Source organism: Callorhinus ursinus, unplaced genomic scaffold, assembly GCF_003265705.2.
Source record: "Callorhinus ursinus isolate GAN/ISIS: 27379988/994484 unplaced genomic scaffold, GSC_fseal_2.0 scaffold92, whole genome shotgun sequence".
Taxonomy (NCBI): domain Eukaryota; kingdom Metazoa; phylum Chordata; class Mammalia; order Carnivora; family Otariidae; genus Callorhinus; species Callorhinus ursinus.
Window position 1 is genome coordinate 837,785 of NW_027397154.1, and position 13,725 is coordinate 851,509.

The 13,725-nt window shown below is 51.4% G+C and overlaps 1 protein-coding gene across 6 annotated transcripts in view; it reads left to right on the forward strand.

Annotated features, from left to right (window-relative positions):
• The first annotated feature begins 9,525 nt into the window (after positions 1 to 9,525).
• The window catches only part of ARHGEF2 (Rho/Rac guanine nucleotide exchange factor 2), a 26,870-nt gene continuing 22,670 nt past the window's right edge, over positions 9,526 to 13,725 (forward strand). For 2 of the 6 annotated variants that reach the window (XM_073888518.1, XM_073888519.1), the window contains exon 1: positions 9,531 to 9,612. In XM_073888518.1, the coding sequence (XP_073744619.1) occupies positions 9,595 to 9,612 (18 nt within the window). In that variant the 5' untranslated portion in view covers positions 9,531 to 9,594. Of the gene's footprint in view, positions 9,613 to 13,539; positions 13,561 to 13,725 lie in introns of those variants that run through there. The other 4 variants (XR_003205571.2, XM_073888516.1, XM_073888521.1 and 1 more) reach the window with 4 other exon arrangements.

Here is a 13,725-nt window from a genome sequence, read left to right on the forward strand (position 1 = left end):
AGCATCGGACTAACTCCCAGATCCTTCACTTACCAGCTGAAGGATCCTTTTCATCTCTCTGAAAATCAGGATAGTAAAAACTATCTTTTAAAGCTGTGATTATTTCGAAAAGAAAAAAAAGTTCAAGTGCCCAGTGCGGAGGCTGGCCTGCAGGCTGAGTGCGAGGACTCGCGGACCACCCCCCCAGCCCCCTCCCTCGCTGCTCCCGCTCCTTGCTGGGGGATGCTGTCCCCTTTCCTGCCTTCCTGCTCTCCTTCCCCTCCTCTCTTCTTCTAATCTCTAAGCACTCCCTGAAACTTCTCCCTGTCTACATGTTGGCGTTTTTGTTCCTTCGTCCAGAGCAAGTGCGCACAAACGCACCGAGGTCCACAGAGCAAAAGCTTGAGGCTCATGAGGCCGGCCCTCAGCCTGCAGCCCAAGGGCCTGGGAGCCAAGGACAGCTCCAGAATGTATTCTGCATGGCCAGCCCAGGGCTGACACTCTAAGACTCAGATGTCTCTGGGGCAGCTGGTCTGCTCAGTCGGTAGAGCACGTGACTCTTAATCTCTGGGTTGTGAGTTCCAGCCCCACATTGGGTGTAGAGATAATTAAAAAAAAAAAAAAGATTCAGATGTCTTTTTTCCCTTCTTCTTAAATAGCCGCCACACCCAATGTGGGGCTGGAACTCACGACCCTGAGATCAAGAGTCCCACACTCGGGGCACCTGGGTGGCTCAGTTGGTTAAGCGACTGCCTTCGGCTCAGGTCATGATCCTGGAGTCCTAGGATCGAGTCCCGCATCGGGCTCCCTGCTCAGCGGGGAGTCTGCTCCCTCTGACCCTCCCCCCTCTCGTGCTCTCCCTCTCTCTCATTCTCTCTCAAATAAATAAATAAAAATTTTTAAAAAAAAAGAGTCCCACACTCCACCGACGGAGACTGCCAGGCGCCCCTCCCCTTCATCTTCTGAGTATGATGTTTGCAATCGAATGCCCAGTAAATCAGTCCCCCATCTCAAACCCTAGTACACCACCAAAGCCTGGGGGTCTTTGCCTTATTCTGTGCTGCTGCTCCCTCGCCTGCCCCACCCCCAGAGATAATCACTATCTTGAATTTTCTTTATCACCCATCTACATTTTTTATAGTTTTAACACAAATATATATGCATTACCTAATAATATATTATTTTTTGTTGCTGAATTTAAAACCAATGATTACATTGGACAAAATTGTCTATCACCTGCCTTTTCATTCAACATTGTGTCTAATTTTTATCTATGTGCTGCAGATGGTTAGAGTTTATTCATTTTCATCCGGCTCTACCCTTGAACGTTTAGATAATGTCCGCTCTGCTATCATGAACAGTGTCACTATGAACATCCTCTATCTGTCTCCTGTCACTTGTAAGAGTTTCCCGAGGGCTTGGAGAGGAGCTGTTGGGTGACAGAGTGTGCACCTCAACTTTACAAGATCATGGCATGTTCCCAGCCCCATCAGAAGTATATCAGAAGTATATGAGAGTTTCTGTTGATCCAAATCTTTTCCAGCATCCGGAGCCATCAGACTTCTTCATGTTGCCAATCTAGCGGTTATAAATCTCACCGCAGCATGAGTCTGAATGACCCGTACCACACATGCAGCCGAGCATCTTCTCCTCCGTACACAGGTCACCTGTGTGTGTCTTCCGGGAATTTCCTCGGCACGTCTTTTGCCCATGTCTATCCTTTGTTGTTATATATGGCGCAATTAATGGAGAAAAGTGGTTCGTCTTTTCCTTCTCCTGTGGTGACTTTACATAAACAGAATTTCCTAATTTTTATTTATTTATTTTTAAAGATTTTTTTTTAAAGATCTTATTTATTTGACAGAGAGAGAGACACAGCGAGAGAGGGAACACAGGCAGGGGGAGCGGGAGAGGGAGAAGCAGGCTTCCCACGGAGCAGGGAGCCCGATGCGGGGCTCGATCCCAGGACCCTGGGACCATGACCTGAGCAGAAGGCAGACGCCCAACGACTGAGCCACCCAGGCGCCCCAAAGATTTTGTTTTTAAGTCATCTCTACACCCCATGTGGGGCTCGAAGTCACAACCCTTAGATCAAGAGTCACATGCTCCACCAACTGGGCCAGCCAAGCACCCCTGAATTTCTTAATTTTTAAAAAACAAACATTTATTGAAGCATAACACGTAAGGGGCGCCTGGGTGGCTCAGTCGTTTAGCGTCTGCCTTCTGCTCAGGTCATGATCCCAGGATCCTGGGATCCAGTCCCACATCAGGCTCCTTGCTCAGTGGGGAGCCTGCTTCTCCCTCTGCCTGCAACTCCCCCTGCTTGTGCTTGCTCTCTCTGTCAAATAAATAAATAAAATCTTTAAAAAAGGGGACAAAGGCTTGAACAGACATTTCATGAAGGAAGATATGTACATGGCCAATAAAAATATGAATAAATGGGGTGCCTGGGTGGCTCAGTCTGTTAAGCATCTGACTCTTGATTTCAGCTCAGGCTGTGATCTCAGGGTCAATCCCCAAGTCAGATTCAGTGCTGGGACTGTAGCCTGCTTGGGATTCTCTCTCTCTCCCTAGCTCTCTACCCACTCCCCAACGTGCTCTCTCTCAAAAAAAAAAAAAAAGGAAAAAAGAAAATTGTCCAACAGATTTTTTTCAACAGGGACATACAAATTAAAACCAAAATGAGATACCTTCTAAGACATCCACCTGGATGACTAAAATTTAAAACTTGACAAAAGAAGTATAATATACCTAAGAATAAAATCTTTAAAAAATATATAACTAAGAATAAATCTATGTCCACAAGACCTGTACACACACAAAAAAAATGATATTAGAGAGAGGTATACTATCTGGGGCACCTGGATGGCTCAGTCGTTGAGCGTCTGCCTTCGGCTCAGGTCATGGGCCTGGGATCCTGGGATCGAGCCCCGCATCGGGCTCCCTGCTCGGCGGGAAGCCTGCTTCTCCCTCTCCCGCTCCCCTTGCTTGTGTTCCTTATCTCGCTGTGTCTCTCTCTGTCAAATAAATAAATAAAATCTTAAAAAAAAGAAAAAGAAAAGAAAGAGGTGTACTATCTTCATGGGTAGGAAGAAGCAACATTGTACAGATGCCAACTTTCCCTAAATTACTCTCTAGATTCATTGCAACTCCAATTAAAATCTCAGGTATGTTTTAGTGCATGTTTTACATACGTGTTATACTTCCTTTTTTTTTTTTAAGATTTTATTTATTTGACAGAGAGAAAGAACACAAGCAGGGGGAGTGGGAGAGGGAGAAGCAGGCTTCCCACGGAGCAGGGGGCCCGATGCGGGGCTCGATCCCAGGACCCCGGGATCATGACCTGAGCCGAAGGCAGACGCTTAATGACTGAGCCACCCAGGCGCCCCTTGTTATAACAATTTATCTGTGATTTTTTTTCTTTTCTAATAGACAATTACGTCATCTGTAAATGAGCTTTGTTTCTTTTGTTCCATATTTTATTCCTTTCCTTTCTTTTTCTTGCCCTCTCTGCTGGCTAGGATCCCACCGCAGTGCTGAGCAGCAATATGATTACGGGTATTCTTGTCTTGTCTTTTTTTTTTTAAATGAAAAAGCACCAGTGCAGTTTATTTTAATGCTTCTATTCACGAGGATGGTATCCTTGTCTCTGATTTTATTTTTTTATTTTTTATTTTTTTAAAAGATTTTATTTATTTATTTGACATAGAGAGAGAGAGACAGAGTGAGCACAAGCAGGGGGAGTGGCAGGCAGAGGCACAGGGAGAAGCAGGCTCCCCACAGAGAAGGGGGAGCCCGATGTGGGACTCGATCCCAGGACGCCGGGATCGTGACCTGAGCCGAAGGCAGTCGCTTAACCAACTGAGCCACCCAGGCGCCCTCCTTGTCGCTGATTTTAGAGGGAGTACATCTTATTGAAATTGATTTTTGGCTGTAAGTGTTTAAAGGACACATTTTATAAGGTTAAGGAAGATTTCTTCTATTCCTAACTGCCAAGGCTTTGGTTTTACAATAAGTGGGTATTGAATTTTCTTCTATGCTTTTCTACTTTTACGGAGATGGTTATGTTTCTCCTTTAATATGTTACCGAGGGAAATTACATGTAAAGATTTTTCTCCTGTCAAGCCAGCCTTGTATCCGTAGGATGAATACAACTTTGTCATGACAGATTATGTGTTTCGTACATTGCATAACAAATCAACCCCAGACTTGGTGGCTTAAAACAACGTTTTTTTCCTTCTCACTATTCTGTGGGTGGGTAATTTGGATTTAACTCAGAGGAATGTTCTGCCAATTTCACCTGGACTCATAAGGCTGCAGGTGTCTGGTGGCTTGAGTAGGGTGGGCGGCCAAGGCTGGCCATATTCACACCTGTCGATTGTCCGGCTGAAAGTTGTGATGCCTTGGTTCTCATCCACATGGCCTCTCCAGAGGCTGGCTTAGGCTCGTTCACGTGGAAAAAGCAGTCCAAGTGGACAAGTGTGCAAGCTTTAGGGTTTCCTCTTCTTTTTTTTTTTTTTCCCGGATTTTATTTATTTATTTGAGAGTGAGCGAGCGAGCGGGCATGAGCCCGGGCAGGAGGGACAGAGGGAGAAGGGTAAGTAGACTCCCTGCCGAGCGGGGAACCAGACGCGGGACTCGATCCCAGGATCCCGAGATCATGACCTGACCTGAAGGCAGACACCTAACTGACTGAGCCACCCAGGCGCCCCAGGTTTAAGGTTTCTCGAGGCTCAGGCTCAAAAATAATATAATGCCACTTCCACCACATTGTATTCATCTAGTGGAGTCACAGGCCAGCCCAGACTCAAGGAGTGGATAGAGGCCTCCTTGAGGGGGCAGCTGCAAACAATTTGTAGACATTGAAAATCTACTTTAGTTTGCTAATATTTAAAGATTTATTTATTTATTTGAGAGAGCGAAAATGAGAGAGAGAGGGAGGGAGAGAGAGAGAGCGCACATGAGAGGGGGGAGGGTCAGAGGGAGAAGCAGGCTCCCCGCGAAGCAGGGAGCCCTATGCGGGACTCGATCTCGGGACTCCGGGCCCACGACCCGAGTCGTGGCTTAACAGGAGAAAAATCTTTACATGTAATTTTGTTTGTGATTTTTGTACTTATGTTGATAAGAGAGATTGGCCCCAAATCTTCCTTTGTCACACTGCCTGTGTGCAGTTTAAGAATCAAGGTCATACTCACATTATAGAAAGAGGTGGAGAATTTTCATTTCTATTCTTTGGAAGAGTTTGCATAAGATTTCAGTGCTCTATTCCTTGAGAGATCTGTGCCTTGCCTATAAAATGTTTTTGGCCTGGTGTGTTTTGTTTTGTTTATAGAAAGATTAACTACCAATTCCATTTCTTCAGTAGGACCATTCAGACTTTCTATTTCTTCTAGATTCAGTTTTGTCAAGTTATATAGATACAGATACACACACATTTTTGTAAGGAATTTTGTTTGCATTTTCAAAATTGCTATCATCAGGGGCCGCCTGGGTGGCTCAGTTGGTTGGGCGACTGCCTTCGGCTCGGGTCGTGGTCCCGGAGTTCTGGGATCGAGTCCTGCATAGGGCTCCCTGCTCAGCGGGGAGCCTGCTTCTCCCTCTGACCCTCCCCCATCTCATGTACTCTCTCTTTCTCTCTCTCTCTCCCTCTCTCTCTCATTCTCGCTCTCTCAAATAAATAAATAAATCTTTTTAAAAAATTGCTATCATCGGGATGCCTGGGTGGCTCGGTTGGTAAGTGTCTGCCTTTGGCTCAGGTCATGATCCCAGAGTCCCAGGATCAAGTCCTGAATTACTCAGAGGGGAGTCTGCTTCTCCCTCTGACCCTCCCCTCCCTCGTGCTTTCTCTCTCTCTCTCACTCTTTCTCTCTCAAATAAATAAATAAAATCTTTAAAAAAAATTGCTATCATCAAGTTGTGGTCAGTCTTCTGTCTTTCCAATCGTTGGGTCTGCCCCACGTTCTTCCTCAATTTTTGCCTTCCCTCTGCCTGCCATCTTACTGGAGGTTTGTGTACAACTTTTGGCTTTATTGATCCTGTTTTATGTTTACTACTCCATTGATTTGTGCCTTTTTAATTTTTAAAAATTTTTTAAAGTAACCTCTCTGCCCAATGTGGGGCTCAAACTCACCACCCCGAGATCACGAGTCACATCCTCTACCAAATGAGTCAGCCAGGTGCCCTGATTTCTGCTTTTATCCTTAATATATCCTTCCTTCTGTTTTCTTTGAGCTCGTTCTGTTCTTTTTCTAATCTTTTAAAGTTGGCATAGTTCATTAATTTTCAGCTTTTTAAAATTTTTCAATATAAGCGTCTTAAGGCTATAAATTACCCCTGAGAAACCACTTTGGCCATCTCCCACAAGTTTTGTTCTGTAATTCTATAGTATTTTCATTGTTGTTGTTATAAAATATCTTTTTTTTTTAGGTTTTATTTTTACGTACTCCCTACACCCAATGTGGGGCTCTGAGATTATGACCTGAGCCGAAGGCAGACACTTAACTGACTGAGCCATCCAGGCTCCTCTAGTTTTGCTTATTTTAAACTTTATATGAATGTAATCATACAGGACATACATTTTTTGTTTCTTGATTCTTTCCCTCACTATTATGTTTGTGAGATTCGTCCATATTGTCAGATGAGCTGTGGCATGTTCATTTTCATTGTTGACCAGTATTTTGATGTGTAGATATATCACAGGTTCCTTATCCAGTCCATCGGAAAGGGATTTCTGGTTCGTTTCCTGTGATCTCTATGATATAGATGATTTGAAATATGTTAAAATTTGCCTTATGACCTGGTATGTGACCAGTTTTTATAATGCTTCATGTAGGCTTGAGAAAAATATTTATTTCCTAATGGTTGGGTGTGTGGTTCATGAATATTCCTGCTCCTTTTGTCTTAACCCCAGGCTGTCTTGGTCTGTCCTTTTGTTTTTATGACCTGCTTGGCCTCTGTAGTTTGAGTTTGTCATGTCTGGAAACCCTTGGGTGTACATTTTTTTCTAAGAGACTTTCCCCATTGGGCTTGAACTGTGGCAGAGAGCAGAAGGCTAACTAGCAGGAATAACTTGCCGATGATTTCAGGTGGAATGTCGCAGATATGGGCAGTGCAGAGGGTGGGAGGCCTGAGGGCTTGAAGGTAGACCCTCTGCAGGGATGTGGGAGCACGGGAAGTGGGAGTGGGAGAGGGATAAAGCCTGACTTCGTGTGAGGACTCTTGACATGATTCTAGGGTCAGAGTTGCTGTCATCCGTCTGCTGGCCCTTTGGACCACTCGGCCCCTGGCATGCTTTCCAAGTCTGTATCCATGAGCGGCATCAATTGCCTTTTGGGCTGCTCTGATCCAGCTGGTGAGTGGGGGGGGGGGCGGGAGTAAGGCAGTGGGGGCCCCTTGCCCTGTCTGCCTTGCCACCAGCCCGCAGAGCCATCTGTTCAGAGCCCGGATGCCCTGGGTTCTTTTTATAACCACACACCCTTGGAAACAGCAAAATGCCTTTGTTCACATGAGAGACCTGAATTCAGGACTTTAGCATTCTGAGACCCTCCTTCCAATGAAGGAGGACATAGGACAGACTGTGGCTCCCCAGCACCCCCGGTCCCCAGAGATGGAGGACAGTTACCTATAATGCACCTTGTCCTCAAGATGAGGACCTGGGAGCTGGGGTGAAACCTGTGCTCTCTCCGTTCAGCAGAGACAGAACTAAGACGTCAGGCCCCCAGGCCCCTGCTCTGCAGAGCCCTCCCGCTCTGTTCCCTGGCCCCTGAGCTCTTCAGCTCCACTCCAGTCAGACCCCACCTCCCTCCCTTCTCCACAGCACCAGCCCTCAGGAAAGGCTGCCCAAGCACCTGCAGCCTGGGAACCTGATCTAGGAGGGGGTGGGGGAGGCAGCCCTGGACACTTCTTGTCTCCTTTTGTGTCAGCAGGAAATTTCTACCAGTCCTCTGCCACTGACCTCAGCCAAAGGTGAGTTTGGGAGACCCGCAGCCCTTCAAAGGCCTAACTGGAAGAGGCGCAATGGGACTGGACCATGGATTTTGTAACTCTAAGGGTCTCTGCTTCCTGAAACGTTGCTCCCCTTAACATTTTTTTTTTTTAGATATTTCTTTATTTATTTAGAGCAAGTGCACATGAGCGGTGGGGAGGGGTGGAGGGAGAGGGAGGGAAAGAATCTCAAGTAGACTCTGTGCTGAGTGTGGAGCCCGATGCCGGGCTTGATCCTGCAACCCTGAGATCATGACCTGAGCCAAAATCAAGAGTGGGACACTTAGGGCGCCTGGGTGGCTCAGTTGGTTAAGCGACGGCCTTCGGCTCAGGTCATGATCCTGGAGTCCCGGGATCGAGTCCCGCATTGGGCTCCCTGCTCGGCGAGGAGCCTGCTTCTCCCCCTAACCCTCCCCCCTCTCATGTGCTCTGTCTCTCTCTCTCATTCTCACTCTCTCAAAATAAATAAATAAATCTTGAAAAAAAAAAAAAGGGTGGGACACTTAACCACTGGGCCACCCAGGCGCCCCTCCCCTTAACATTTCTGATCAAAGGCCTCCAAATTTCCTTCTCCCTGAGCGTCACAAGAATTCACCCTCTTATTCATTGGCCAGGGAAGGGTTAGAAAGTTCCCAGTAGCCCCATCGGATAGTAAAGCAGTTAGGGAAAGAAAAGTTGTATCCAGACCCCAGGCCGTCTGATGAATAAGACAGTGGCACTTGCTTGCTGTTGTCACTGAAGACAGGTGAGTGGGCAGAGCGGCAGCCGGACAGTCTTAGGGGGAGACGGTGGCCCAGGACACAGTGGACAGCTTTGGAGGTTCAGATAACGGACCAGTGGGGAGTGGCTCTGGCGGGGTGGGGTGGGGAGGGCAGGGGCTGCAGGCCCAGCTCGGGAATTGCCTGGAGTCTGGGAAGTTCCTGCAGCCAGGAAAATAAGCGCACAAAATCAGCACCTGTTTATTTGGCTTCTGCCGCTGAAGCCTGGTTAAAGCGGCCCGGCTCTCCCAGACAGTGCGGCTGAGTGCGCTAGCCATGGCCCTTTAAGTTGCCAAGCTCTGATTTGTGGTCCTGAAAATCTCTAGCTGACACATCCTCCTGGCTCTGGGTTTGGGATTAGCTCATGGGATGGGGCTGATGAAATCCCAGGAAATCCACTCCTTATTGGCTTTAGGCCCGAGGCTCTTTCCAAACAGCGCAGAGGGTCGTACACAGGCTCTTGTGTTTTGAGGCGAACGTGCCCTTCTGGAGAGCCCTCACCCCATATCTGTCACTGGGGAGCAGCGCAAGAGGAGACTGGGCCTGAGTGAGGTAGGAAAGGGGGAGGAGCCTGGAGTTTTCCTCCCAGATAGAGGGGCCTGGCAACAGTAGGTCGCAAACATCTGTCCGCATCCGTGAGGTAGGGGTGGGCTGAGGCGTCTCTGTCTGCAGGCCATCCTCAGCCCTCCTTTCTCCCCTCCCGGCCAAGGCACCTGCCTCGGCCGTCTCCCTGGAGCATCTTGTTTCTCTTTCCCAGCTCTGTCTCCACCTCCTCACCTCTTCTTTTTCCGTCTGCAGCTGTGGCCGACTGGAAGGGGGCTCAGGAACCTGGGCAGGCTCCCCACTGCAGCGCACGCTCAGCTTCCTCCTGGGCATGACCGGAAAGGCCAAGGTAGGAGCCGGTGGGGAAGCAGGAGGCCTGGGCCCCCCTGCCCTCCCTGCTTCCATTCCTCCTCACCCCCATCCGCTCCCCTCCGCAACTTCCCAGGGAGACAGACACTCAGGGCAGTGGTTCACATGCTGGCTCTTCCAGACTCCCTCCCTGTGTCCTGCGGCGTCAGCTTTCCTCTGCTTTCCCCATACCTCCAGCTCGGCAGCCAGCTTCAGCTGCAGACAGCTGGACCAGAGGAAGGGCAGGAGCTTCAGAAGCCGAAGGGAGGCCCAGCCCTCCCTCCCTTTAGGCCCCCCCGTAGCTACAGAGGTGGGCAGCAGAGATCTTAACCGTTGGATATAATCACGATCATAATTATAGCAATACTTTGTACTTCTCCGGAGAGTATTAGGGTTTGCAAAGTGCTTTTACACTTGCAGTTGTATGCGTGGAAGTGGCAGTTGAAAGAGTTGAAATTAGACCACAGGCAGAGGGGAAGCCTGGAAAGTGTACGGTTATGGAAGCACACGCACACCCATGTGCGTGGGGCTGTGCAGGGTTCTGACCCCAGGAAGGTGAAGGTATCGACCCATTCTTATGGGTCTTATGCCCTCTCCCTTATTACCAACCCCGGGGCTCTGTGAAACCAGGGTCTCTGCCCGCTGCTTGAATGCGTTGCCACTTTCTTCATTTACTGGCAGAATGAGCCACCCCCTTTTCCTCTCGAGGCCTCCCCAAGTATGCAAATACTTTCCAACCTGGGGCGGCTTCTGAGCATTGAAAGAAGCCCCAGAGGAAACATCCTCCTATTCGGCTCCAAGAGCCATGGGATTCTATCCCCAGGAAGGTTGCTGGGCTCCCCCCCCCCCGTCCCCTCCTCCCACAGTGCCAGGCTCGCGCCTCTGCCAGCCTCAGAGCCAGGACCCCTCTTTCTCTCGTGCACTGGGAAGGCAGAGATGAAACCCGCTTGATAGCACCTGCTCACCACAGGCCACACTGGGGAGTTTGAGGCCTGGGACCACACAGTCTGAGAAGAGGAGGAGCAGCTAGAGAATCTTAAAGCTGGGGGTGGGGGAAGGGCGGGGGGGGTGGACAGGAGGGAGCCCAGCTCTCTAGGGAACCAGGCAAACGGTGAGCCCTGGGGTCTGAGGCCAACGTCCTGGGAGCTGGGCCAGCTCGGTGAAGTGTGCTGCAGGAGCCGCCCTCCCTGCCGGCAGTGGGAGTTGGCAGGGGAAGTGAGCACCGCCCAGGGGCCATCCCCATCCCCAGGGGTCTGCATTTGCCCACCCGTGGCCCAAGTTTGGTGAAGGGTAAAATCGCCGGGTGAAGGGGAATGTGGGCAGCATGGGGCCCGACAGGCAGCAGGAAAGAGCCAGAGTGAGTCAGGACCTTGCTGCACGGGCCCTTCCTCGCCTGGGCCTCTGGTCCAGTCCTCTCCCCGCCTCACGAATGTGTGTGCCCGCCCCACTAAAGCCCCTCCGCCCCTCCTCCCTGCGCCGGACTGCTCCTAAGCAGGTAAACACCAGGGGGTGCGGCTGGACCGAAGTCCAGCAGTGAGAGAGGAAGTGGCTTATTCCTTCCTATTTGACTAGAGTCAGCGCGCTGGACAAAACACTTCTCCAGAGGTCATCTCCTTTTATCCTTATAACACTCTGGCAAAGATAAGTATTTCAATTTCCATTTTGCAGACAAGATAACTTAGCGGTCCCCCAGCTATTCAGAGGCGGGGCTGTGTTGCAGACCCAGAGCTTTGACATTCACACGCCTGTCAGTAAACCTCACCTAACCCGCTTTCCCCTCCCTTCCCTTCTTGCACCATCTTGGGAGGGATGGCCCCTGGAGTCAGTCATGCTTCAGTCTTTCCTGTCCTGGAATATACAAGGTCCAGAGCCATGAAAAGAACACACACGCTCGTGGGCACCACAGTTCTTGGGCCTGGCTACCTCTGGGACTCTAACTGTCCGTCTACTGGCCAACACTCCGACACCAGGTTCCTGCCTGGGGTGGCCTCTGACCCAGGAGGTGCGCGGAACACATTTGTCAAGTTAAATGAGCTATTTTATTTTATTTTTAGATAAATAAAGGGGGACAGAGTGGGGGAGAGAGGGAGAGGGAATCTTGAGCAGACTCTGCCCTGAGCGTGGAGCCCAAAGCAAGACTCCGGGCAGGGCTTGATCCCACTGTGAGATCATGACCCCACAGCTGAAACCAAGGATCAGAGGCTCCACGGACTAAGCCACCCAGGTGCCCCTTAAGATTTTATTCGTAAGTAATCTCCACGCCCAGTGTGGGTCTTGAACTCACAGCCCCAAGATCAGGAGTCGCCTGCTCTGGTGGTGGCTACTTTTAGATTCTGGCAGAAATTAGGGTTGCCTTTTGTTTAGGGGTATCTAAAAAAATAATTTCTGAAAATCTGGGAAGTATCACTGGATAGGAGTGGGGTGGGGGTGGAGGGTTTGGGATGCAAATGGTGTGCTTTTGGAGGTGTTCCCGGGGATGCGGAAGATGAATATTAAGTCAGGCAGCAGGCCTAGCTCAGGAAAAGTCCAGGTGTTTCTCAAGGTGGACGGGTTTCCTGTACCCACCCCCAAACCCCTGCCTGGCCACTCATCTCCTAAGGGGAAGAGGTGGACACAGGTCGAGGGGTAGGCTGGGATACAAAGCCCACTGGAGATGGGGGAGGAGGCAGGAAAAGGCTGGAACCTTAGGTCTGCTTTTTTCTGAGTCTGGGGCCTGAGAGCTCTCAGCCCGTGGGATTCCCGTCCTGGCCTCACGGTCCGCCCACTGGGTGCCCAGGCTGCAGTGTGGCCTTTTAAGATTCCATCCTTAGCCTGTGGCACTCTCCCACCCCAGGCCTGGGAGAAAAGCGGAGGTCTGGGCCCATCCCTGGTCTCCGGGCCCCTAGTGGGCGGAGCCGGGAGGCCGGGACTCTGGCTTCTGGTTGTCTGTTTTTAAATTTAGTACATTCCTCAGCCCTGCCTGCTGACTGCGGGGAGGCTAAGTCTGGGGTTCCGGGCCAGGATTGCTGGTTGGGGGAGTTCCCAGGGCCTTCCCGTAAGGTCTCCCCTGCAGGTGCAAGCCTGCAGGAACCGGCCTCCCTCCTGGCCCTGGGAAAGTCCTTTTCTGTTTCTAATGTCCATCCAGCCTAGAATGGGTCGATCCCCTCTCCTTGTTTCTGGTCTTTGCTCCGCATGAATCCTAAACAGTGGAACGGGTGACGAAGAAGGTGATGAGTTGTGAGGCAGGAGGGAGGCTAGAGGAGCAGTGTGGGGGTGGTGCGGGGGGGGGGGTGAGGAGCCCAGCCACTCAGCCAGTGGTGAGGCATGGAGCCCAGAACAGTGGCAGAGGCTAAAATTGGCACCTACAGGAGTGCTGAGTTGGGTTGGGAACCTGCTGCTGCAGCCGGGGCGGGAGCCGCTGGCTCTGGGCTGGGCCTCCTCTCCCTCCTCCCGACACACCTGCGGGGGCCGGAAGCGGGCAGGACCGCGCGCACGCAGGATGCTCTGTCCCGAGGCTCTCCAGAGAGATGGGAGAGCCTGAGAGGCAGAAATGAACTGTAATGTGAATGGTTCTAGTGTGTGTGTGGGGGGAGTTTCCGAGCAACAGGAAACTCAGCAAAGGTGGAGGCTGGCTCAGGCTGCGGCAAAGGGTCCCGAAAGAATGCCCCGCTCCACCCCGCCTCTTGGGGAGAGACTGGCCAGACCCCAACTGCCCCCGGACCGGGGCGGGCCGGTGTCTAGTCTCTTGGCTCCGGCGTGAGAAGCAACGGAGCGAAGCGGGGCTAGACACAAGGAAGGACTTCCCGGGCCTCGCGGCCCCCGCTGAAGGGGGGCGGGGCTCGGGGGCGGGGTTCGGGGGGGCGGGGCCGGGAGCGGCCGCGGAGCGGGGCGGAGCGGAGCGGGGCGGGGCGGGGCGGGGGGGGGGGCTGGTGGGAGAGCTCTCGGGCGCGCACCCTCGCCTCCACGCCCGGTAAAGACCAGCCTTTCGCTTCCCCTGGTTTTCCCCGCCCTCCCCCCCTGCCCTGCCCCCAGCGGCGAGCGGGGCCTGGCGGCGCGGGCAGAGCGGGCGGCGGGGCTCCCTGCAGAGCGCGCGGGGCGGGGGCCGCGGGGCTCCCGGGCCGAGGTCGGCGCGGGC